We start from the raw sequence: 26,828 nt of genomic DNA, 5'->3' as shown, positions 1-26,828 counted from the left end.
AATTTGTTTTAAGACAAAATTATATTTATTAACAACATGCCAAACTGTATCTGGCTTTAAAGTAGTAAAACCATTTTTTTTGTTTATATGCTAGAATCTTTTTGCTTTCTTGGTAGACTGCAAAGTTTCAAGGAAATCACCCAACAGTTGAGACTGTCAGAAGCTTTTGAACTGTATTCTACAATCTTGATAAAGAGAAAAAGCAGTTTCCTGGTATGTGTTGTATTGCAGAAGTTGAGACCTGTTGAAGCCCTTTCCAGAAATGTTGCTGAAAGCATTTTTTATCATGTTTGCTCATCACACATTATTTTAATGCTTCAAAAGTTATTTGGATGTTTTGATTTTATTAACATTTGTGTATACCTTAAAATTCCTGTCATAATTGAACATAATGCAATATTTTTTGGAACTGTACTGTAGTTCAAATCTACGTATTACCTGAGTTTTTTTCTGCAAATCCTCCCTACTTTGTTTTCATTGCTTTGACTCCTTAGTGTTTTTTATAGGCTGTGGTATGCAAAGAACAAAGTACCTTTTTACAGCATAGTCCCCATTCTTAGGACCCACACGACTGCAGGGTGAGCACCCCCTACTGGCCCCACTAACAGCACTTTCAGCAACAACCTTAGTTTTTCCTAAGACACCTCCCATCTAGGTACTAACTAGGCTTACACATGCTTAGCTTTAGTGGTTTGTCAGTTTTGAGTTGCAGGGTGATATGGCTGCTAACAGATAGTGGTGGAGGGTTGACCCCATAAAAAAATCAGTTTCTAAGAGGTTTGAGACTCATACTTTTTGGTTTGAGGAACATTGTCAAATCTGACTAGAGGGCTTCAGAGACAGATTACAGGATTGCTCAATTGAAACCCCAACTAGGGTTGGGTTTAGCATTCCCACGCTACTTAGACATTTCTTACACTTGGTGCTGGATTTTGGGTCCCAAAGGCACTTTAGGCCAAGTGATAATTAGTTCCTAATGTATCTGCATCTCCCCCCCCCCCCCCCGAGACTTTTGGCATTCCTACAGTATGTTGTATATTGACGCATTCAATTATTGTTGTCCAAAACTGAGTCAGATCAGAAGTTGTAGGAAAACCTGCTCGACTGGGTTCGACTCCCTTAATTATTAAATTAGTTACAGTTTTTACAGTTTGAGTGGAGTGTCCAGAAAAGCACTATGTACTGTAAAAGTAAGAAATTATTAGTAGTAGTACCTGTAGTAGTATATAAGTAATACATTTTATTATTATAATTTATTTTAGTTTTTAAAATGTTTCAGATTAAGTTCTCTATCTTCTAAAATACTATGTTACAAACGGTTTTGTAAAACGTTTCAGGTCTAAGATTTTAACGATTATGTACCCGATAGTGACATCTAGAGGAATTTTAGGTAAAACGTCATACTCTCACAAGTTTCGTTTTCGGAGTGATTAACACTGGGAACGGTTTCCTTTTCTTTTTCATGAAGTAATTTTCATGAAGTTTCGTTTTCCCTTTCCATATGTAAACACTGGCGAAAACACTACATTATCTTTAATTACTGATCTATTTTTTCTCATACAAAGTACTTAACTAAATATACTGTAACACTGCGGGGTTCAGGTGGGCACCCTTGCCACCACCGTATCTGGTCAGCTCCCCACCATCGGGGACGAACCCAGGCCTCTGACGTCACTCAACAAGGACCCACCTGGTGAGGCGAAGAGATCTCTCTTTAGCCCAGCGGCTGTGGGCCCTGCTATTAAAGGGAAGGGCGGTGACGTCACCTGGTAATCCGGCTCTTACACACTCACTGATGGACGTATGCGTTACAATGCGTAAATATAATAAATATATTTTTATTAAGTAAAACGATTATAGTAGGAGGGGTATAGACCAGATATTTTCCAGCATTCCCACACTACTTAGACGTTTCTTACACTTGGTGCTGGATTTTGGGTCCCAAAGGCACTTTAGGCCGAGTGATAATTAGTTCCTATCTGCATCTTTTTTTCCCCTGAGACTTTTGGCATTCCTACAGTATGTTGTATATTGAAGCTTTTAATAATTGTTGTCCAAAACTGAGTCGGATCAGAAGTTGTAGGAAAACCTGTTCGACTTGGTTCGACTCCCTTAATGATTAAATTACAGTTTTTACAATTTGAGTGGAGTGTCCAGAAAAGCGCGATGTACTGTAAATGTAAGAAATTATTATTAAAAGTTGCTGTAGTAGTATATAAGTAATACATTTGATAATTATATTTTTTTTTAGTTTTTAAAATGTTTCAGATTAAGTCCTCTATCTTCTAAAGTATGTTACAAACGTTTTTTTAAAACGTTTCAGGTGTAAGATTTTAACGATTATGTACCAGATAGTGACATCTAGAGGAATTTTAGGTAAAACGTCATACTCTCCCAAGTTTCGTTTTCGGAGTGATTAACACTGGGAAGTTTCGTTTTCTTTTTCATGAAGTAATTTTCATGAAGTTTCGTTTTCCATTTCCAGATGTAAACACTGGCGAAAACACTAAATTATCTTTATTTGCTGTTCTATTTTTTCTAATACAAAGCACTTAACTAAATATACTAAATCTATTTTTATTAAGTAAAACGATGATAGTAGGATACGAATATTAAACACTGAAAAACGTTTTTTTTAGTTAATATTTCAAACAAAAAGTGTATTTTGTACCTATTGTGTATTTGTTTTTTATTTGATAATGGTGCTGATTTTCATGTGTGGTTGCTTAGGATAAATGTTTTTTTTATTAAAAAACAGTCCATTAGAACATGATATTTCTACATTTCTAGAACAGGTAGGAGGGGTTTGGACCAGATATTATAAGCAAGGGGCTGGATCTTAACACAGAGTTCGCATCAGAGCTGTGACAAATGCGGATGGACTCATGGTATATAAAACGAAGAAACCTGACTGTTCCTTCATTATAACTTTTCGGCAGTTTCGGTGCAGACCGTGACAACAGCTTCTCTGAGCAGAAGGATAAGGAGAAATTGCTTATCACTGGACATTTTGTGGTTCTCGTAATGTTTTGCTGGGGAGAAACTACCCATCGGGAATTGGGTTTAGAAGATAGTGTTCTTCAGGTTGATGGCGTTAACTCAGATCTCCATCAAATGGTGCCTCGAAAACCCAAGATTGCTGACATTTGTGCTGGAAACGTAGTAATTGCTTTTATTGAACACAATGGGAATGGTTCCGTGTGGATTAAAGGAAATGGGAGAAATCAAGCTCGGAGAAGAAAAACAAGTAAATATTATTGCTGTTATTGTTATTAGTAGTATAAATATAAAAAACCTCTCAAGTATTGTATTGGTTGTTTGCCTACAGTTAACAGATTTCATTTAGCGTTTTGTACTATTTTTTATTTTGTACAGTAATTTATATATATTTTGTATATTTTTATTGTTTTAGATTTTGGCACTGTATTTCTGAAAGAGTCTAGTTTGATTGTACGACGCAATTGAGTAAAAAACTTGAAAGGTTGTTAATATCATTCTAGTCTTTCGTATGCTATTTATATATTCAGTAAAGATTGTTAGACTATAAAAATGATTTAGTTAAGTAGCTGCTCATTAGAGCGTCAGTAAATTTGCTATCATACAAAGTGCAGTTACGCAGGCTAAGAATGCCGTCTATGGGGATGGAGCGCCCTCTGTAGGAATTTAAATGGAATATTTTAGAAAAACGCTTGAGCATCAAGAAGGAATTCCAACATTGCCTTTAAGCATATTATGATTTGTTGATTTGGATTTTCCATTGTATTTATAATGTATTTGCGTCTTATTGTAGACTTGGTAAGTAATTTTGGACTCATACAGTTAAACATAAATAACACTATATTTTTGGAACTGTGCAGTGTCCCTTGTTTTGAAGAAGGAAAAAATCCACCTTCTGGACTGCAGGGCATCTCAAATTGTGCTGGTTTCAGAAACAGGCAAAGTTTTCGAGTCAAACTGCCAAGAATCTCATGTGGAAAACCCCAGGTAACTAATGTTCTCTCTTTCAAATCTCCATTAGTTCTCATGTTTTTGTATTTTTGCACTATTTTGCATGGTTGTAAAACTATCTAGGTAGCTATGTGAATGTCTGTGCCTCACATTTTCATGTAAACTGCTGTGGAGTGGGGCTGTTGGTGCTTAATGACTTCACCAAGTGGGGATTCTCCTGTATTTTCAGCTGGGATGAATGAGCTGCGCAAATGCAGTGATCTGATTACCTCTCTGTCACCCTTCATGCTTTCTGTGAAGGAAATATTTCTGTAGTGTCATAAGTGAGAAATATACCGTATGTAATTAGAACTCAAAGAGTTCTGGTTTATTTTAAATAACAAAAAAAATGTTAAACATTTTGTATTTTGCTAGGCTACTGACAAGCTTAAACGACAGACAGATCATTCAAGTTGCCTGTGGGAACTATCATTCCCTTGTGCTGACAAAAGGTATGGAACAGCCTTGCTAAATTAACATCAAAATTAAAAAATGACATTAAAAGAGTGTATTCAAGGTGAATTCCAATAAACCAGGCAAGAGTTGCAAACCCAGCCCTTGCTGGGTTATTTTGATTGGACTCTGCCCAATAGAATTCACCCGACAGAAGCCCTCCAGTGGGAACTGTGTGTTGTAATTCGCACTTAGCAGTAGGCTAAAGTTTAGTTTTGATCTATGCCATCATGGAGCTTTTAGTGGCTGAGCTGAACAATCTAAGAGCAAACTCTACTGAAAAGCAAGTTTCAGAAGAAGCAGAAGCTGCTATTATATGATTTGCATTATGAATTACAATCGGATATGCATCAGATCTAATAATAGCATGAGCAGCAATAGTAAAACAGTAGTAAAATTATGTCTTGGAATGTTTCTTCTCTAGCTAAAATGTTCATAAAATAAATTAGTTACAATGTATTGCATTAAAATCTAATGCTATAATCTTATGTTTTAAACAGAAGGTGAAGTGTTTTATTGGAGAGAACCTCAGGTAGAACAGTGCGGTTCTCCCAAGCTCCTGGAAACCCTGTTGGGCATCCCCGTTGCTCAGATCGCTGCAGGGGGAGACCACAGCTTCGCTCTCTCGCTCTCCGGGACCGTGTTCGGCTGGGGGAGGAACAGCGCGGGACAGCTGGGGCTGGGGGATACGCAAGGTGACAGCATTTTACTCCAATTTAGACAAAATATTCTCTTTATTTAGCAGTATAGTTCCAGTGTGTCAAACATAGTTCACTGAGGTGTGCTGGGGCAGAAACAGCGCAGGATAGCTGGGCCTGGGGGACCTGGAATACTGAAGTTTACAAGTTAGCAATATGCATGGCAATTTTTGCCTTGTTTTGTGAACTTGTGAAGATTTTGGATTCGAATGAACAAGGGAACCAGATTAAATCAAAATTTCAATCCCACTGCCTTACAAAAGTTCCACTGATGAATTTCATGGTGTATTTCCACAACAAAACCTTTAGAAAAACAAAAGTAGCCATTAGTACTGGATTTTTAATTTTAGTTTAGTAGGTGGTCCTAAGGTTTGATTTAATGTTGGTTGATCAAAATCCTAAGAACTGTATTTGTAAAGCTTTAGCTTGTCGACATTTTCCATTCTACAGAAGCTTGAGGACCAATGTAGAGAGCACATGAATATACAGTAATTCCACATGAGTTGCTTGAATATCTGTAAAATTCTAAAAGAAAACACAGTAAATAAAAATAAAAATATAGAAAATACAAAGTTCATACAACAGTGCTGCTGAAACAGTCATTTCAATTAGTGCTTTTTTGTAGATGTACCTCTTTATAATGAAAAAATTATATTGCTGTTAGGAATTAATCCAAAAGTCACCTATTAGCCACCATACACAACACAATATGTCTGAGTATTTAAAGTATCTCTGTATTATAACCTACTGTATACAGTGGTGTGAAAAAGTGTTTGTCCCCTTCCTGATTTCTTTTTTTTTTTATTTTTCACACCACTGTATATATATAACCTGTATGTAGGTTAATTGGCTCCTGCCTTGTGCCCAGTGCTTTCCAGGGATAGACTTCAGGCCACTGTGACCCTGAATTAGATAAATGGGTATTGAAAGTGACTATTTATAATAAAGTTAATAAAGTTATTTTTTTTCTTCAGACAGAGATATCCCAACCCCAGTGCGGTCTTTGGCATTCAAAGGGACTGTTTTTATATCTTGTGGAGAGGAGCACACTGCCATTCTGACAAAGGTTTACTGATTTTTTTTAATTGAATTTCAAACTGCAAATGTGACAAGATGCTGGACGTCGGTATCACATAGTTATGGCTCTAACACAATTCAAATGTTACCAGATCTAAACATGTCACAACATGTTTCTTATTTCTACTAGGCACAAACCTGAACTGTGACAGTAGGGTTACAGACACATTATGCTTTTCTTTGCATCACTTATGACATCAGCCATATCACCCTGCAACTCACAACTGGTTGTGACAGCCTGGTCAGTACCTGGATGGGAGACCTCCTGGGAAAAACTAAGGTTGCTGCTGGAAGAGGTGTTAGTGGGGCCAGCAGGGGGCACTCACCCTGCAGTCCATGTGGGTTCTAATGCCCCAGTATAGTGATGGGGACACTATACTGTAAACAAGTGCCGTCCTTCGGATGAGACGTAAAACCAAGGTCCTGACTCTCTGTGGTCATTAAAAATCCCAGGGCGTTTCTCGAAAAGAGTAGGGGTGTAACCCCGGTGTCCTGGCCAAATTTCCCAGTGGCCCTTTCCAATCATGGCCTCCTAATAATCCCCCTCTATGAATTCTATGAATTGGCTACATTACTCTGCTCTCCTCCCCACTGATAGCTGATGTGTGGTGAGCGTTCTGGCGCACTATGGATGCCGTCGCATCATCCAGGTGGATGCTGCACATTGGTGGTGGTGGAGGGGAGTCCCCATTACCTGTAAAGTGCTTTGAGTGGAGTGTCCAGAAAAGCGCTAGATAAGTGTAAGCAATTATTATTATTATTATTATTATTATTATTATTATTATTATTATTATTATTATTATTATTATTATCAGTTTAATCCACAGATCTTAGTTGAGAAACATAGATGTAAACATTTCTAATGTATAATTGCTTAGAAAATACAATTGTTAACGATTGTAATGAGCCAATGAGTTGTGAGTGTTTTAAAGTTTTGAATTTATGATTCCTTGTTGTGCCAGGGTGGCCTAGTGTTCACATTTGGATCGGGAAGCTATGGGCAGCTCGGACACAACTCGCTCAGGAATGAACTGAGGCCTCGGCTGGTGGCTGAGCTGTGGGGGAAGAAGGTGTCTCAGATAGCCTGTGGCAGGTAGTGTGACACCTAAGGCAATCGCATAGCACTTAAACTCTTCTTGTTAACATACCTAATGGTCCCCTCACTCTAGCAGGTCCTCGTCCACTCTCTATCTTAGACCTCAGATTAGTGCTACATTTGTTTGCTTGATATCTCTCACTGCTCTTTAATCATTTAAATTTTGCTCAGCATGAACACAGTCTCCAACTGTTTGGTTAGGTTGCTTACATCTGGTGTTCTACAGGGCTCAGTACTGCTCCCTCTGCTATTTATATGCATTATAAATAAAGCAAATTAGATGTATAGTCTTGGCAAAATACTAGCACTACTGTACATATTATGAATGATCATTTGTCAATGACATTCAAGTCACTTTCCACGGTATAGGTGATACTGAGGAAGCTGTTTCAACACTCTTTGATCGCAAGTCTTAAATCAAAGCTTGAATAACACATTGTTTTTCAACTTCATTGTAATAAGACTAAGTTATTAGGTACCTCCTATCATTTACATAATACACTCCACTGATGTGACATTGCTGATGCACATCCAACATGAAGCATTTTGGGGTTATTGTCAATCCTGGATTGACTTTTGAACACCAAGAAGATCAGTTTTTTTCATCTTAGAAATATTGCTGCACTGCATCCAATGTTCTCTGTTTCTAAAGTGAACAAAGTACCTAATGTGTTTGTTTTCCCAAGAGCTACTCTCCACACTATTTTTAATTTTTTCTGCAAGAATCCTGAGATCTTGCACCTTCCTGTGAGGTTTAATTTGGATTTCAAAATCCTTTTGCTTGCATTAAAGCCTCTGCATGTTGTGGCTCCTCAGTATCTATTTGATATATTATCTGTTTACTCCTCCCTGTCCAGCTTTCTCTCAGCTGATACTGGTTTACTTAGTCTCCTCCACTGTCCATCATTTTATGGGTGAGGAGACATTCAGTATTAAACCCCACAGCTCTGGAACAGTATTCCAATAGAAGTCAGGGAATTGGCCAAACTGAGAGTTTTTATGTGTAGTCTGAAAGCATACATTTCAAAAGGACCTTTTATGATTATTGTATCTTCTTTGTTTTGTTTTTCTTTATAATTTTTGGGGATATGTTTCAGTGCATTGTAATGTGCATGGACATGATTTCTATATTAAATAAAGTTTATTAGCATAAAATGTTAGTAATATTAATACTAGAGTACAGTGTAGCACTCTAATTGAACTCTTTATAGTTACATATTTAACTAATTGAACTAGTTCAGGTTGGTAGCTGCGTCAGCATGCGTAGGCTGCAAACAAGCGAAACGTTGTGTTTTCTTTCTTCTCTTTTCAGCATGGAATAAACCTATTACTTGTAACTCATTGAACTTTTATTATCTGATGTTTTATTCTTTCTCATACTTCTAGGTACCATACACTTACTTACGTTTCCTCCTCTAAAACAATCTATTCATTTGGTTGTGGGGAGCAAAGACAACTGGGAAACTGTGGCTCCAGAAATCAAAAGGTACCTCTCCCTGTTGAACTGCGTCCAGGTGTGTATGAGTCTGTTCTGCTGATTTATTACAGCCTTTATTATTTATGCACATTCCAGGGATATGTCGCAATACATGATTAAGCCATAGGGGTCATTCTCCAAAATGAGTGCCTATACTGCCACCTGCTGCCACCTGCTTTTGTGTACAGGGCAGTGTTGAATAAAAAAAAAACTAAGAATGAGAAGCTTAAGTTCAAGAAACCTTCTACAGCACCGAAAACACTTGCTTGTTGCCTTTTGAAAACAGAAGTTTGTTTTTCACAAAATTGTTGATTATGAAGTGTCAGTAGTTCAAATTCTGAGATTGTTTGTAGAAATTATACCTCATTCCTGAGCCCTTCAGTCTCACAGTGTCTTCCAGTTTTTACTGAGCTGCTTGAGCACCTACTGTATTTCCAAGAACATTTTTACATTATTGTTATATTATAAACTTAAACCTCATCTATTAAAAGAAATGATATTCATATTGTTATTAAAAAATGTCAGAAAAATAGTGTGCAGTAGTGTACATTATTTTATATTCACAGTGCCAGATAATTATGTGAGATTAAAGGAAATGTGAGACATCCTCCTGTAGCACAAATCAATTGTTCAATCCAGTGAAATTTACAATATTCTAAATTTACATAATGCCTGGACTTATGACAGTTTAATAAGACCTGAGCTGTTGGTTTAATTTCTTGATTTAACAGATGCAGTATGATTGCTAATAATATGTGATTCATCATTAACAATCTTGTGTTTTTACTACTTTAGAAACAAGCAGCAAAATCAGAATAGATCGGATTGTTGCTGGAGGAAACCAGTCTTTTGTTTTGTGCTCTCCAGTTAAGGTAATATGGAGTGAAATAACTTTTTTATTTTCAAGTTTTACTTCAGTATTTCACACTCAACATAAAACTGAAACTTTTTTGTAAGAATGTTTTTTTTCTTACAATTTGTTTTTCTTATAGAGTACAGAACATTCTGCAAACAGTACATCTTGGAATGACAATAAAATGATTTTAACAGTAACTGATAGAGTGATTGAAAAATGGATCTCTAGGAGTGACCCTAAATCATGGAGAAACACAAAGAAGTGAGTGTGAATGTTCCATTTGTGCATTCAACTTCCATTTTCATCCATACTTGAAGAACTTAAAATACATTAATAATCAATGTTAAAAAATAAATGTAATTTTTTATGTTTCTCAGAGAAATTACAAGGATATTCTCATCTGCTTCATGTCTTAATGGAAGCTTTCTTGGAGAAAGGTAAAACTATATGTGTATTACTGTCAAAATATTATGTTATTGGTCGGATTTTGAATGGGCTTTCCTGAATGAGAAGTCTTTACCGTTTTCATCATGAGACATAAAGATGGCAAATGGTATAAATCTCTTCAATTCTGTTACTAATTAGCTCTTAGCTTTTATTATCGCATGATAAAAGAGGGAACTATCATATGATTTATCAGTCTGCCTTCTGCACATATGAAGTCCAGGTTAGTAGACATGGACAACTGTTTCACCCTTAACCTGCCTGCCATAGCATTGCAATATGACAAGAGCTAAGAATGACTTAATATTTATAATATTCATTTGTCTGTCTGTCTTAATATTAAAATGCTTTTATCTCCTAATTAGACATTACAGAACAACAAAGGAATTGTCGGGTCTGGATTTGTCTCTTGCACGTTTGGCTTTTGAAAAGCTGGCAACAAATGACAAAGTGTTAGCCCAGGTAAATTTAATCTCTTTGATAGGATTATGTTTTTCAACTTCAAAGTTGATTGGAATTGTAAATTATCCTTTTGAAGAGCTCCAGAGAAGAAAGGTAATTGACTTATATTAGCTCAATTAATAATATAGACATGCAGTGTGCTTAGCAATGCAAGTCTCTGAGTTCTCCTACTGTGTGGCCAGAGTGACCTCTGCTTGCCTGGTATTAAGCCAAGCAAGCTCAAAGTGAGCACAGTGGATTAAGAAAAACAAGGCCCTAACATTATAACTGGTAATTACAAATAAGTATATTTCAAAGTGATAACAGGAGTGACCTCTTTACATAAAGGGTTATGGAATTTGGAACAAGTTACTCAGCTGCTGGATTCCTTACAATCCTTCAAAAACTGTAGGTTGAAACCCTTAGAAGACCTAATGAGCAAGAAGAATAGAATGGCCTCCTGTTATGTCTGATGTTCTTATATTACAGATGTTCTTATTATTACAGAAAGCTACAATTTGGCTAATTTTGTAGTATTTGTCTTTATGTCTTGATAAGAATATTAGAACAGTTATAAAGGAGAGATGGCCATTCTGTCCATTTAACTCATTTGGTAGTTAGTAGCTAATTGATTTGAGGATCTCATCCAGCCATTTCTTGTAAGAAGCCAGGGTATCTGTCACGACAACCAGGCAGTCAAAGACAAAGCGTAAGCGAGCTAATCAGACCCAGCAGCGGGTGATTATCAACAAACGCCGCCGCACGAGTTAAACCACCTGCGCACACTCATTGCGGTGCGCACTGTTATTTAAACCATCTGCACCTGCTTCCCACTGCTCGGTATTGAGTCTACTCCTTGAGAGCTCTACCTGGCGTTTTTCCCCGTACCTCGTTTATTCTGGTTTTTGGATTCCCCTTCTGCCTTTTCGACTTTGCTCCTCGCCTCTCGACTCGGACTGTCTGCTACCGGTGAACTTCCTGAATAACGACTTGCCTTTCGCCTTTTGACTACGACCTTGCCTCTCGTTCTGGTTTGTTCGCCTGCCTCATCTATCACCCGTGCCTGCGTCTGCACAGGATCCGTGTATCTTCTCACCAGGGATTCATAACAGAATACCGAGCCTAAAGATGGATCCCGCGGACGCACAAGCTTTTGGCTCACTTTTTAATCGCCATTCCCAAGCTCTCACCCAGCTTCAATCTTCGCTTCACATTCTCTCCAATCACGTCGCTAGCCTTCCGCCCTCCCCTGTCCCTTCGCCTCCAGCACAGACCACTGCTCCAATCCCTGTAACCCCGCCCACCTCTCCCGTAGCCTCACCGTTTGTTCTCCCGGAAAGATATGACGGCAACACCGCGGGCTGTAGGGGTTTTATTGCGCAATGCTCCTTGACTTTCCAGTTGCATCCTGAGTTTTTTTTTTCTCCCCGGGAGCAGATCGGTTTCGCCCTTTCCTTGCTCACTGGCAAGGCTCTGGACTGGGCAGCTGTGTTGCTTGCTAGGGGAGACTTTCAGTTTGCTGATTTCCAGCTTTTTGCTGACCAGCTCCAGGCACGTTTTTCTCCAGTCAACCCGGACCTGACTCATCTCCGGCTCGCCTCGCTTCGTCAGGGTGGTGGATCTCTGAATGATTATGTGGCTGACTTCCAAGCCCTCGCCACGGAGTCTGACTGGAACCCTGAAGCCCTGATTTGCCTTTTTTGTAAGGGTCTCTCTGAAGATCTAAAGGACCACCTGGTGCTCTCGCCACTTCGCAACCGCTCTCTCGAATCGGCAATCGCTCAGGTGGTTGAACTGGACACCCGCATTCGGCTGCGGAGAGCAGAGAGTCATGATGGAAGCAGTCCTGGCCGTCCTGAAAGTACTACCCCCACGGTGCCCACTCGGCATCATGCACCCCTTTCCTCGGAAGAAAAGGAAAGGCGCCGTCGGGAGGGACTGTGTCTCTATTGCTCTGCACCTGATCACCTTCTCTCTGCTTGTCCCTTGAGACCCCCTTATCCCTCTCGAACCCTTCCACAGCCTACTGTTAGAGTCAGTAGTGCTGTTTTTTCTCAAACCTCATCAGGCCCTTTATTCCCAGCTGAAATTTCTTGGGCTGACGCACAACTTCCCCTTTTGGTTTTTGTTGACTCAGGGGCAGCGGGGAACTTTATAGATGTCACTTTTGCTAAGAAGTGGGATATTCCCCTGGCTCCGGTCTCACCCCCAATCTGTATTCAAGCTCTGGATGGATCCCCGATTGCACCTGGACGGATTACATGGCAGACCGTCCCTCTCTCTCTATCAGTTGGTGCAACTCATGTTGAAGAAATCTCACTCCTTCTCCTGGACTCGCCTGCCTACCCGGTAATCCTGGGTCTTCCCTGGCTCAAGAAGCACGATCCCCACATCTCCTGGGACAAGAACGAGCTCATTGCCTGGAGCCACTCCTGTCATGTCAACTGTTGTCGTCAGCCGGTTAAGGTTGCTGCTGCAGTAACCTTTATGGAGGAGCACTCTACCATCCCGCCCCAATACAGGCATCTGAAACAGGCCTTTGATAAGCAGAAGGCTCTTTCGCTTCCACCTCACCGTACCTGTGACTGTGCTGTAGAGTTGCTTCCGGGAACCCTTCCACCCAAAGGACGGATCTACCCTCTCACTCAGGCAGAGAACCAGGCTTTACAAGATTATATTAAGGAGGCTTTGGAGTCAGGATTCATTCGTCCCTCCTCTTCTCCAGCCTGTGCGGGCTTTTTCTTTATTGGAAAGAAGGACGGCTCCTTGCGACCGTGTATTGATTACAGAGGACTGAACTCCATTACGGTCAAACATCGTTACCCCCTGCCTTTAATTCCAGCCGCTTTGGAGTCCGTACGGGGAGCCTCCATCTTCTCGAAATTAGATCTACGGGGGGCTTACAACCTAATCAGGATACGGGAAGGGGACGAGTGGAAGACGGCCTTTATGACCACCCATGGACATTATGAATATCAGGTGATGCCTTTTGGTCTTGTTAATGCCCCGGCTGTCTTCCAGTCATTCATGAATGACATCTTTAGGGACATTATTGGGAATTTTGTTTTGGTTTACCTGGATGATATCCTCATCTTTTCTGCCAACCCTAGGGATCATGTCCACCACGTCCAGGAGGTCCTGACTAGACTCATTAACAACAAACTCTACGCCAAGCTTGAGAAGTGCGTTTTCCATGCTTCTAAAATTCACTTCCTGGGTTACATCATTTCCTCAGTTGGTGTAGAAATGGACTCTGCTAAGGTGGCGGCCATCAATGACTGGCCAGCCCCTCGTAACTTAAAGCAAATTCAACGTTTTCTAGGTTTTGCCAACTTTTATAGACGTTTCATCCGGAACTTTAGCTCCGTCGTGGCGCCTATCATCGCTCTAACCCGCAATCGACCAGGCTTGGGTAAATGGAACCCGGAGGCTAACCAGGCATTTTTACGCTTAAAACAACTCTTCAGTTCGGCACCTTTTCTACGACACCCGGATCCCTCTAAGCCATTCATAGTGGAGGTGGACGCCTCAGCCTATGGGGTTGGGGCGGTCCTCTCCCAGCGCCACGGGGATAAGCAGAGTCCACATCCCTGTGCCTTCTTTTCGAGGAAACTCTCCCCTGCTGAGGTTAATTATGATGTTGGTAATCGTGAACTCTTGGCTATCAAGCTGGCCCTGGAGGAATGGAGACACTGGTTGGAGGGGGCTCATCACCCCTTTGTCATTATCACGGACCATAAGAACCTGGCCTACATTCAGTCGGCCAAACGCCTCAATTCCCGTCAGGCCCGTTGGTCTCTTTTCTTTTCTCGATTTAATTTTGTGATCACCTATACACCTGGCTCGAAGAATGGGAGGGCTGATGCTCTCTCTCGGCTCCATGATCCCCAGGATCTGGACTACACACCGGAACCAATCATTTCACCTAACAGAATCCTCGGGGCGATCCACTGCTCTATTGAAGATCAGATCAGACGTGCCCTCAAGGGAGCTATAGTTCCTGTGTGCTGCCCCCCGGATAAGCTTTTTGTACCGGACAACTTGCGTTCTGCTGTCCTGCAATGGGGGCATGACTCTCGGTTTGCAGGCCATCCCGGGTGCAGACGCACTCTGGACCTACTCACCAGAGATTTCTGGTGGCCTTCCATGCGATCAGATGTTGCAGAGTACGTCCGAGCTTGCCCGGTCTGTGCCAGGATCAAGACTCCGCGTGCCAAGAAGACCGGTCTCCTTCACCCTCTTCCGATCCCACACTGCCCTTGGTCCCACATAGCTGTGGACTTCATTACGGACCTTCCTTGCAGTCAAGGTCATACAGTAATCTTGGTGATATCTGATCGTTTTTCCAAGGCAGCCCATTTCGTCCCCCTCCCAGCATTGCCCACAGCCCAGGAAATGGCATCACTGTTTGTGCAACAGGTTGTTCGGATACATGGGTTGCCCAACGATGTGGTCTCAGACAGGGGACCTCAATTTGTCTCGGCCTTTTGGAAAGCGTTCTGCCAAGCTTTAGGGACCCATGTATCTCTGACTTCGGGTTATCATCCTGAGGCCAATGGTCAGGTGGAGCGGACCAACCAAAGCCTCCTTACCTTTTTGAGAGCCTTCACCTCCAACTCGCAGGATGACTGGTCATCGCTACTTCCCTGGGCAGAATATGCCCATAATTCTCTTACCTCCTCCTCCACAGGTCTCTCTCCCTTCCTCTGCTCACTAGGTTATCAACCCACTCTCATTCCTGCCAACCCTCCGGACACGGCGGTGCCGTCAGTGCGTCAATATATTTCCAAGCTGCGCAGGACCTGGAGAATGGCGAGGACAGCTCTCACCAAGTCATCCCAGCGCCAGGCCAAATTCGCAAACCGACACCGCAGACCAGCCCCCCGTTTTCGCAGAGGCCAGTTTGTTTGGCTTTCAACAAGGAACCTACCTCTACACCTGCCTTCCAAGAAGCTCGGGCCTAGGTATATCGGCCCCTTCAGGATACTCTCCCGGATCACCCCAGTTACCTTCCGTCTTGCACTTCCCCCCACCCTTAAAATCCACCCGTCTTTCCACGTCTCCCTCCTGAAACCCTTCTACCGCTCACCTCTGGCGGCTCCCCAACGTCGCCCGCCACCCCCGCGTCGCATTCGGGGGCACCAGGCATATACAGTCCACAAGATCCTCGACTCTAGATGGAACCGCGGTACCCTTCAGTATCTGGTTGACTGGGAGGGTTATGGCCCTGAAGAAAGATCCTGGGTTCCGGAGAGGGATATTTTGGACCCTGCGCTAATCGGAGACTTCCACAGGGACTATCCCGATCGGCCGTCTCGGGCGTCGGGAGCCGCCCGTGAAGGGGGGGGTACTGTCACGACAACCAGGCAGTCAAAGACAAAGCGTAAGCGAGCTAATCAGACCCAGCAGCGGGTGATTATCAACAAACACCGCCGCACGAGTTAAACCACCTGCGCACACTCATTGCGGTGCGCACTGTTATTTAAACCATCTGCACCTGCTTCCCACTGCTCGGTATTGAGTCTACTCCTTGAGAGCTCTACCTGGCGTTTTTCCCCGTACCTCGTTTATTCTGGTTTTTGGATTCCCCTTCTGCCTTTTCGACTTTGCTCCTCGCCTCTCGACTCGGACTGTCTGCTACCGGTGAACTTCCTGAATAACGACTTGCCTTTCGCCTTTTGACTACGACCTTGCCTCTCGTTCTGGTTTGTTCGCCTGCCTCATCTATCACCTGTGCCTGCGTCTGCACAGGATCCGTGTATCTTCTCACCAGGGATTCATAACAGTATCGGCTTCAACAGCATGGCTGCAGCTTCTTCCATTTCCATATCCTCCAATCCTTTGCCTCCTAATCTCAGTTCTTACTGCACTTCCACATAGTTTCCTGTAGTGTTCACTGGTTTGTGTTTCACCTCTGATTCTAGAAGTCTATTGTTCTGACTTCCTCAGTGCCCTTGAGGATTTTCAAAAATGTGATTGTTAGTGAATGGCTATCTTTGTAACACAACTTCAAAAGTGTCTGTTCTATTCCAAAGTGTAAGTAATCACAAACGTTTTACTAATCATTACAATAGTTAAATATAATGATTAAACATTTTCTTTCCTTGCAGGTGGAGTCTGTGGTCCTGCACAAGCTTATTCCTTCTTTGTGTTCAAATCCTGATAATGTAGAAATGTTCAGGGTCTACCTGATTTTACCTGAGCTCCTCAGAGTTTTAAAAACAGAACAGAGCCGTCGAGACATCTCAGTGTCCCTTGCTGATAGGATTCTCGGGCTGGTGCCCAGCAGTTGTAGACTCCTTGGTAAGATTCACAAATCTAACAGTTGAAATGCATTTCTTCTAGGACACTAAGAGATTTTTCAGTGTCTTTAAATGAAGCAGCTTGTTTTTGCTAATTTTGTATCAATGTTTTTTTTTTGTCTAAGTTTTTCATGAGTATAATATTTGGATTGGTGACAAGTATAAAGAACAGCTATCTTTGGCAAACAACTTTAATATAGCTCCAAATGTGAGATCTGCTGATTCAGGACTTCTCACTGTGCTGAAAACTAGACGACACAATGGGAAACATAGCCTTCTTCTGCGTAACACAATATTTGTGGAAATCACTGTGACTGCTGCTGGCAATTGCAACATTTAAAGACCTATCTTTTGTTTAAGGTTTTTAATATACAGTTAAAAAAGTCTCTTCTTCTGCTTTTTCTTCTTCTTCCTAGTCTTCGTCTTCTTCTTCTGCTTGCTCTGGTTGCCTCACACGCTCCAAGAATACTTATAGGTTCATTGGCATCAGGGCAAATTGGCCCTGACATGAATGTGTGTACCCTGTGATAGATTGGTGTCCCATCCACGGTGCACTGTTGTCACGCCCTCTGCAGCCAGAGGGCGCTCCTTCTCTGTCCTGTCCCTAGTTTCCGGTCTGCTGTCCTTACTGTCCCTCTCTTTCCCTTGGGCTATATATTTCCGGGTCTTGCACTCTGTCCTCGCTCAGCATTGAGGTTCAGATGTCCTGAGACCCGCCTAGCACCAGGGCGCCCCACGTCCGCTCCCTTAGGGCATTGGTTTCTATACGGCACTACTGAACTCTTTGCACTAATGAGCCCGGGCCTTTTTCCCGTCTCGCCGCTACGCATATGGGTCTTTTTCCGCTCTCCTGCTCCCCACGGTTAGTCCCTTTGGACGTCCGTGACAACTGTACCTTGTGACCATTGCTTGCTGGGATAGGCTCTGGCTTCCCTGAATTGGAAGAAGGGGTTAGAAAATGAAGGAATGGAAAATCCTTGTGTGTTTCTCATATGATAATAGATCACTATTTGTTTGTTTTCAGAGGCTTTATGGTCTACACTTCCTCTTTCCTTCTTTCAAACACTTGTGAAGATCTTCCACACAGTATCTAGTCGTTACTTGTACAAGATGAGAACAGATTATTCCACTGACTGGTCATCACTTCAGAAAACTGTGTGTGTTTTGCAGATGTTATATAAGGTATGTATAACCCATAAAACTTTACTGGCATTATGAAAATAATACAGGCCTAAGACCAAAGCTTTCCACATGCATAAAGGAATTTTTCACTGTGAAGAGTTTTGCCACCGCTCCAGGACACAACTATGCAAAGAGAAGCAGCCATAGATTTTTGATTCTCTTAATGTAGTAGATGCTACTTTTACAGTATTTGTAGTTTACCAATTGATATATTTGCATGATGTGCAAAGCAAGTTTAATGCCAGTTAATTAAATTAAAGTAGTACATTTCTTATGAACCTTATAAACTTTTTTTAAAAAGTTGCTTTTCACAAAAAAAATTGGGAAAGCTATTTCATACTAGGAAACTATTTCAATGTAACATCCAGTTTTGAGTCACATGCTTTTTTTTCTTCTTTTGTCTAGTGTAATAAACAGCAAAATTGGAAACATCTTTTTCAAGCATACAAAACCAAAACAGATTTTAAATGTTTACTGCATATTTTCACAGTTCTGAAAAGCCAATCTTTTTAATGTTATGAAGAATTCCATATTCCTGACTAATCCTTAAAGAAAAAGCCCTAATGGAATTTGCTTTCTTGTTAGTATAAAACATTTTTAAAAGACATAGAAATACAATTACCCTCAATACTCTCTTCACTGTGGGTAGCACAATGGTACAGTGGTAAGCGATGCTGCCTTGTGGCCAATGCTTGACGAGATATACTGTACTCCTGCTCCCCCATGACCCTGAAATAGATAAAGCTGTAAGAAAGTGGATAAATGGATTGTATAAACTTTATTGTAATACTTGTATACAGGTAAACTCCAAAGCTGGCAACAGGATTCAAGACAGTAATTTCAACATAGATGAGATCCAACTCCTCATTCAGTCTGTAAGTATTATTTAATACACAATGAAAGTATAGGAACATTACAGAATGTTTTCTGTAGTATTGCACTTTATTTGGATTTAAGCTTGAACTTTAATGAGTTCTGTTTATATGTATATTTCTCCATTTAATTTTTTATTCTCTATCTTCATGGTCATTAACCAGAACCAAAATAAATGAATGATAATGATTTGTGCCCTGTGCCCAGCTTTGTTTTTGCTTAATGTGCTTGGGCAAAGTTTAAGTCAACTGTTAATTATCAAATAACTTAATGAATATTAATGTTATCTGATTCCAGTGAACTCTTGACATTTTATTTCCCTAAATTCTCAAAATAATATTACTGTCATCCCCTTGAATGGTTTCAGGTAGCATTTCATTGTCAACAAATCACAATAAAAGGATGCTCGCAGTAAAAATAATCTATTTGCACAACACAAGTTGTTCACAGGGGCTGAGCATTTCTTGACTGTTAAAAACAAATAATTTAGCTCACTTGTGTCCCTGCATTTCAAAATATATTTGAAAAAAAGGCTGTTTTCTATTGTCTAGTTGTCTGTTAAAAATCAGATACAGCTTTGTGTTTTGCTTCCAAGTGATTGTTATATAAACGTTTCCTGTAGCAGTAAACTTTCCCTGTGCTTTTCTTTTCCATAAGGAAATAATGACATTATGACTTTTCAGTTAGGAAGAGTTCACCCGGAGAACTGGAAGATGATATTGAAAAAGGCTAAGTATCTGGTGTGTTTTTAAATATTTGCCTTAGTCTTGCAGATATGTGAAAAATGTTTTTGTTAAAAAGTAAAAAATCTTTTTTACTTTTCTTCTTTTCAGAGAAATCTGGTTAAGCTGACAGCATATCCATGCATCTTTGACATGAAAGCTAAACAATTCATGTTCAGTATGAATAACTTTGCAATTCTTTGTGTAAGTTTTTTCCCTTTCCTCATAATTCAAACCTTTTTGATCAGCAATGCTTTGGAAGTTTAAAATAAGTTAAAAAAAGCAGAATAATGAGACAAAACATATTGTACAACATATTGTAGCATTAAATATTATTTGTTTTTTGGTTAAAAATAGAGACATACTGTACTGTAATAACCTTTTTCCACGTATAAGATGCAATGTTATACAGTATATTGTTTATTTATTATTAGAAGTTTTTGTTTTGGAATCTGCTTTTTGACCACAGGATAATGCCTGCCGGAATCCCATTGGAGGAAACAACATATGTGTGAACAGGGAGAACCTCCTGAGTGACACCTTGCAGCAATTAAGGAGCAGTTCAAGCAACTATTACTGGCCACTGAAGGTTGTTCCAGTACAAACACAAATACTGAACATTCACATTGAAATCGCAAGAATGAAATAGAAATTTAAAATACCTAAATTGTCTGAATTTTCTTCTGATCAACAGAAAGTAAATCTGTAAACAAATTCTGTTTCATTTAGTTACTTCAAATGTACAGCCTAGGGTCTATGTAAAGATAGCCATTACTAGTGCATACTGTACAGTACACACTGTACCCAGGTGCCTAAGAACTCTGGCACTGCGGGTCTGGGACTGGGCTATGTACTGTAATTCAGATTCCTAAGGGATGGAATTGGAATCAATTGGTTGAATCACTCTGGGGAACCTCTGGAACTTGTAGTGGTCCTGTGACCGTGCATTACATTCGGTATACTCTGTAAGGCACTGTTTGGTTCCCACACTATAAAATGGAGAAATGGCTCAGTAGTGCTTATTTTAGAGGAATTGTGTGTGTGGTTATTTGTCTTCACTGTGATGGTGTGAGATTCATGGTGCAGATTTAATTAGCACTTGGCAGTTTCATACTGGGAACACATGGAAGAAAAAATTACAATGACAATTTTTTTGTAAAAAAACAAGAAGTTAAACCCCTTTAAGTTGTCATGTCTGAGCACCTGACAGATATAAATCTAAATCATGTGCCATCAAAAATGTTGACATTGTTGTCATTTAATTATTAGTAGACTTATTAAATTGAATGGTAAAATACAACAACTTTAAGAACAATGTCTGAAGAGAGCAATTGTTTCATCAGCACTAAATTCAGAAATGGTATTTAAATGCAAAAATAAAAAATAACTTCAATGGTTTACTATTGCAATTAGCAACATAATTTAAAGTTACAAATATGGCACATAGTGCTTAGTACTGTATGTACTGTAATTACAAAGAGCCTAAAGCTGACCCATGGGTACAATTAAATATATATTCTGTGCTACTTGGTTGATATTGTTTCACTTTAAGTGTATGTAAACTTAGCCTTTAACAATCAAGAAAATGATTAAATTGAGGTCTGATTACTATGTGGTTTATTGATGTTTTCAGGTGAAGTTCAAAGAAGAAGATGGTATTGACCATGGTGGCCCATCACAAGAGTTCTTCTCTGTCATTGCAAGAGAGCTGCTTTTGCAGGAACATGGAGTATTTGAGCTCTTTGAAGACTCCAGACTCATGTGGTTCATTCAAGTGGTATGTATTGTACATTGTGCTTTTAGATACTGGCCATCAGGCAATTTTAAAACCCAGAGGGTCTACAGATCCTCTTTTACTTTCTCTTTTCATGCCTGCAGACTACTACTCACATCATACAGTATCAGACGCCACCGTTACTGTGCTAGTTCAATTATCATTTCACTTTACTGATACTATTCCAATACTAGGCATTAGTTCTCCTTTACAGGATCTTTAGATAGGAAATCGTTTAAAGATGAGTGAGCTCTAGTCAAATCACAGGCAAATCTTTACTGCTTCTTCTAAAAGTCAAGATGTGATATAAAGAGTGACAGAAATGACATGGTATGGGGGACAGAAACTGTGATATGGCTTCCATTGATTTCCTCTTCTAATAAGCTGTGTTTGCTCTGACTTACAGGAGACCAGCAGCACTGATATATTCTTTCTGCTGGGGATCATCTGTGGTATGGCCCTGTACAATCAATGTGTGGTCAATTTCCACTTCCCTGTGGCACTGTTCAAGAAGTTGTTGGGTGTGAGGCCCACCCTGGAAGACCTGAAAGACCTGTCTCCCATAGAAGCAAGGTAATTGCTACATACATTATCTTCTCTTAAAGGCTGGATTTTCTAATAAAGGTCTGCAGAATTCTGTTGATTAGCATTCAACGTACAATATAAAATAAATGTGTGCTCATTATTATTGATGTAAATTCTAGTGTATTGTATGATGTGTATAATATACGTAAAATATGTATGATAAGCTCAGTGGTTAGCTGCCTCTCAGCGCTGGGGCTCCGGGTTCAGTTCTGGACCTGGGGTGCTATCGTGTCTTTGTGGAGTTGGTGTGTTCTCCCTGTGTTTGAATGGGTTTCCTCAGGGTGCCTGGTTTCCTCCCACAATATAAAAACATACTGGGAGATCAATTGGCATAAGGTGTGAACGTGTGTGTGTCTATTGCTGTGTTGCTTGCCGGGATAGGCTCTGGCCCTCCTGTGACTGTTACGAGTTCGGTAATAGGGACCGAACTAGTGAGTGAACCCACTTGCAGGAGCGAACAAAGCCAAGTCGTAAACCGAAAGTAAACCGTAATCGTAGGAACGAGCCGAGAGTCCAGGGGGAGCAAGATATCCGAAAGGGGACGTGTACCGAAGCCGAAGTGTGATCCGAAGTCGTAGTCCGTAGAGCAATCCGAGAATCCAGAGGTAGCCAGTTATCCAAGACAGAGTGAAAGTACCAATCCAAGCCGAGATCCGAAAAGCCGAAGTCCAAAGGGAAAAACCGTAAGCCGAAATCCAAGACAAACACAGAGTAGAAGAAGCACAACCAGGAAGCTCGATAAGGAAAACCAATACTGAGCAAAGAGGTAGGGAAGGACAGGTGTTTAAGTAGGATGAGACGGGGGTGTGGTAGTGAATGGGAAAACTGATAGGTGAACTGATGGATAGGGGCTACACCTACTTCTGCCTCCTCCGTTGCCGAGAGGCAGGGATCGTAACAGTGACCCTGAATTTGAAGTGGTTAGAAAGTGCATGGATAGTTGTTTTATATTGTATTATGTGTTGATTATACCCTTAAATCTGACAGTTTTAACTGGGTGAAAGACTGCAAATGAAAGACAGGCATATGTTACCAGGATTTCAAAATTCTGCCTTAATTTCAGAAGCTTTTATTTCATATCCAAATGAACCATTGCTACTACATTTATTACATTTATTGTACATTATGTGTTTTGTAAAACCTGAAATATCCATCATATAAGATTTCAGTTCTCCTAACAGTCTAAAATGTTTTAATAAACCTCATACATACACTGACAAAATAAATTGAAGTATACTGAATGTGAAGTATAAAATTCTCATGAAGCCAAAGTTTTTAAGTTTATTTATTGTCTGTTTTATTTTATTCTGCTTTTTTAATCAGGAGCCTGCAAGAACTTCTTGACGAAGATGAAGATGCTGTAGAAAACTTAGATTTGGACTTTACGGTAAGTTTTTTTTTCTTGATGCACCACTGATATTCAGTTTCTTGAAATTGTTTTAAACTCATCTTCTTTTTCCAGGTTAAGGGACATGAGGTGGTGCCACACGGAAGAGAAATTCTAGTCACCAGATTTAACAGGTAAAAACTATTGAATTTAGCCCTAAAATATGTTCATTTGCTCCATATATGCACAAGCTTCTCGATTATGTCCTTATCCTTGTCCTTTTTCGAAATTGCTTTTTCTTGAATCCATTAACAAATACTGGTTGTGCACTAACATTTATTTATTTACAGACAGCAATATGTTGATGCATACGTGGACTATGTGTTCAACAAGTCCATTCAGAAACCATTCCAGGATTTTGTGAGAGGGTTTACAACAGGCTGCCCTAACAATATGTGGAAAATATTTCTCCCTGATGAGCTCATGGCAGTGTTGAATGGGAATGTCAATTATGAGTGGGACGAGCTCAAAAAAGTAAGTAGTCTCCATTATCAATTCACTAGTAGCATCCTAGACTAGCTGAACATTTTTTTCTTATCTAGTAAATGCACTTTAATACACATAAGCAGCCACTGTTTAATAAAAATCTAATCTGAGAAGACATTTCAGATTCAAAATCACAACTTGGTGAAACAGGCTAAGCAAAAATGTAGCCTTCACAAATGTTTCAGTTCTGGTATGTACTGTAATTTATTGTGCTTTGTTCCTGTGGCCCAAATTTAATGTTGAAGCTCAATTTTGGATTTTGATTAATAACTATGCAAATGTCAGACTTATCCAGAGAGACTCAGCCACTTCAGACTTGCTTGTCATACTGTTTCCTCTGATCTCTACCACTAAAAGCACAAGTTCAGAATTGGTGATGTTGAACATATAGTATTAAAGAAAAAGCTGAAATGCTCTTAAGAGAACATTTGTCACTGCAAATTTACTAGCATCTAAAATTGAAAATAAATTGCCGATACGTGAATAGTAATTATTGTAGTGTTTTGAACACAGTCGGAAACAAATGTTTTATGTTTAGCTTTACTATCTCAGCTGCTCCTTTTGAATATCTAATGATTATTTCCATAATGGTTTGCTTTCAATAAAGAAAAACAACAGCTTTGTTTCCTTTTATGCTAATCTACAAGTGTCAGAACTTAGTCAAACTATTCTATCTGTTTTTTTTTCTTTTAACAGAATGCCAGATATATTGAGTATCAACCTACTGATCAGACAATCATAAACTTCTGGGTATTTTTTGCTGAACTTACTGAACAACAGAAGAAGAACTTTCTATGTAAGCTATTACTAAGAAAAAGAACTAGGATGATTAAAAATGACAAATATTTTCTAAATATTAATGCATTTACCATGTTTTTGTATGTATGCATTATATTAAAGGACAAAATTTCTAAAAATACATTTATTCTATTAAATCAATTGATAAACCTGCCTTTATGGATATACTTTGAACAATTAGTCAAATGGTGCATGTTAAGTGAAACCAAATTTAAATAAATCAATAAAACTTCAATATATAAGTAGTATTCAGTGACGGAAATATTTATGCTGAAACTAATCAAATAACAATGTTTACAATGTCTCTGTCCTGTTTTTTGTTCAGTGCATGATTGTAGCATGTGATTCTATTTCCCCTGTCTGAACACACCATTTTTATATTTTACAAAACTGTATCAGAGTGTACTGTATGTATTTAGAATAGAAAATAGTGACCAAGTATCACATGGAGGGATGCAGATAACACACACAGGCTTGGTAAAGTTGGCTACAAACTACACATTGGATTTTAGAATGAATGTGCTCTTCTATACATGGAGAGCTACTCACCTGTTTCAGGGGTGAGAGGCCTGGTATGACTTCATACTGGGAACAGTCCTGATGTTAGAGATTTAGTGATTGCTGCAATCTTGACACTATCCATAATGTCTGTGATTTTACTAATGTTGTGACTTTTAAGCATAAGGGATTTAGAGCTCCTTTTTTGACATAAATTGTAGTGATATAGCATGTGTGAAATCAATTGAAATCAAGTTAATTGTAGAGACATCTTTTGAGTGAATTGCACATGCATTGTTACTGTACATCTTCGCAACAATGATGTATCTGGACTTTCTTAAAGTGCTCATGAACCCAGCTCATGTTAAATTTGACAACCATAATTGTTCATGTGTGAAAGTTTGTCAGCTGAAAAAAATTTGACTGTTGCTCTCTTTTCCTGTTTAAGGTGTCTTAAACTGTTTCTGTTCTTTTTTTTTTCAGCCTTCATGACTGGAAGTGATAGGTTGCCAGTAGGAGGATTGTCCAGCATGAGGTTTACTATAATGGACAAAAAGATTACTAACCCTGACGAGTACTATCCAGTTGCAAACACCTGCTATGGAATATTGTACCTTCCCAATTACAGCAGTATTGACATTCTGAGGAACAAATTCCTGCATGCAATTACATTTTTTGAAGAATTTGGAACATTGTAGAATTTTTTTTTTGCAAAGGCCTTCAGTTTACTTTTAACTTTTTACTTCAGTTTTTTATTTGATTTTTGTTCTGCTGGAAGAAAGACATGACAATCCACAGTTCTGAAATTCCTTGGATTAAGTGCCTGATGGCAATGCTGGAAGTTAATACTCTGGACAACACTAAAATGTTTTCTGTACAATTATGCAACCTTTCTAAACCTTTGGTTTTTATAGCCCTTTAAAATCCATCAACTCCGAGTGTTCATGCCTGTCCTCATTCATTATCTGTATTCTTTGCCAGTTACATTAATTGCAAATTTCTCAGATTACTAGTGTTTCTGCAATATTGTAAATATGTGTGTCCAACCCCTTTACATTTTAATGAACATTTGAATCAAATGTGTCATCTTTGTTAACTGAAAAGCATTCTTTTCTTTCTTTTTTAATATGCAGTCTTAACTAAGGAAGGCATATACTGTATTTATTGACTTTGCAGTTTATTACAACTCAAATAAGACCAATGTACATTGCAGATAGAACTCAGGCTGTAAATTTGTTTTTGTGCAAATTAAATAATAAATATCAATACATTTTAAAATATCATTAAAAGATTTTAAATACCTAACTTTATGTTAGGTACTATGCTGTTTTGGAAGAAAATGGGATGTTGACAGAATTGTATTGAAACGTTGGGAGATTGTTTCAGGATGTCGCCATTTTACACTTTACATAGGGCTAATACAGTATATTGTATTCATAATATAGTACTTAGCAAACATATGAATAAAATATGTTGGGTAGAAGTGGAAGATAATGCTTGCTAAGCATAAATCTGTCAGACAACTGTAACAAAGTAATATATTATTAAGGATATACTTTAGTTTTAAATCAGGCACAGAAGATTTGAGTATTCACAGCCAAACCTCTGGTTCAGTTAAAAGTGGAATAGACTACCGCGACTCTCCGTTACCCAAGAAACAGATAAGTCAGGGCAATTGTGACACTGTGGTCA

At 39.5% G+C, this 26,828-nt stretch overlaps 1 protein-coding gene across 1 annotated transcript; it reads left to right on the top strand.

Moving 5' to 3' along the window:
• Positions 1 to 2,806: 2,806 nt before the first annotated feature.
• Positions 2,807 to 26,719, top strand: LOC102687484 (probable E3 ubiquitin-protein ligase HERC4). The gene is made up of 24 exons (XM_015344597.2): positions 2,807 to 3,247; positions 3,858 to 3,984; positions 4,363 to 4,439; positions 4,941 to 5,135; positions 6,113 to 6,204; positions 7,178 to 7,308; positions 8,698 to 8,825; positions 9,584 to 9,660; positions 9,781 to 9,905; positions 10,022 to 10,081; positions 10,454 to 10,550; positions 16,640 to 16,832; positions 17,856 to 18,013; positions 18,814 to 18,888; positions 19,570 to 19,626; positions 19,720 to 19,812; positions 20,078 to 20,197; positions 21,242 to 21,385; positions 21,789 to 21,955; positions 23,291 to 23,354; positions 23,430 to 23,488; positions 23,645 to 23,828; positions 24,537 to 24,636; positions 25,620 to 26,719. The coding sequence occupies exons 1-24, from the start codon at positions 3,025 to 3,027 to the stop codon at positions 25,832 to 25,834; spliced, it is 2,961 nt and encodes a 986-aa protein (XP_015200083.2). The 5' UTR covers positions 2,807 to 3,024; the 3' UTR covers positions 25,835 to 26,719.
• The last annotated feature ends 109 nt before the right edge of the window (positions 26,720 to 26,828 follow it).

This window comes from Lepisosteus oculatus, chromosome 1, assembly GCF_040954835.1.
Source record: "Lepisosteus oculatus isolate fLepOcu1 chromosome 1, fLepOcu1.hap2, whole genome shotgun sequence".
In the NCBI taxonomy this organism is placed as follows: domain Eukaryota; kingdom Metazoa; phylum Chordata; class Actinopteri; order Semionotiformes; family Lepisosteidae; genus Lepisosteus; species Lepisosteus oculatus.
The sequence above is the reverse complement of the archived record's forward strand: the minus strand, read 5'-3'. Positions and strand labels throughout refer to the sequence as shown.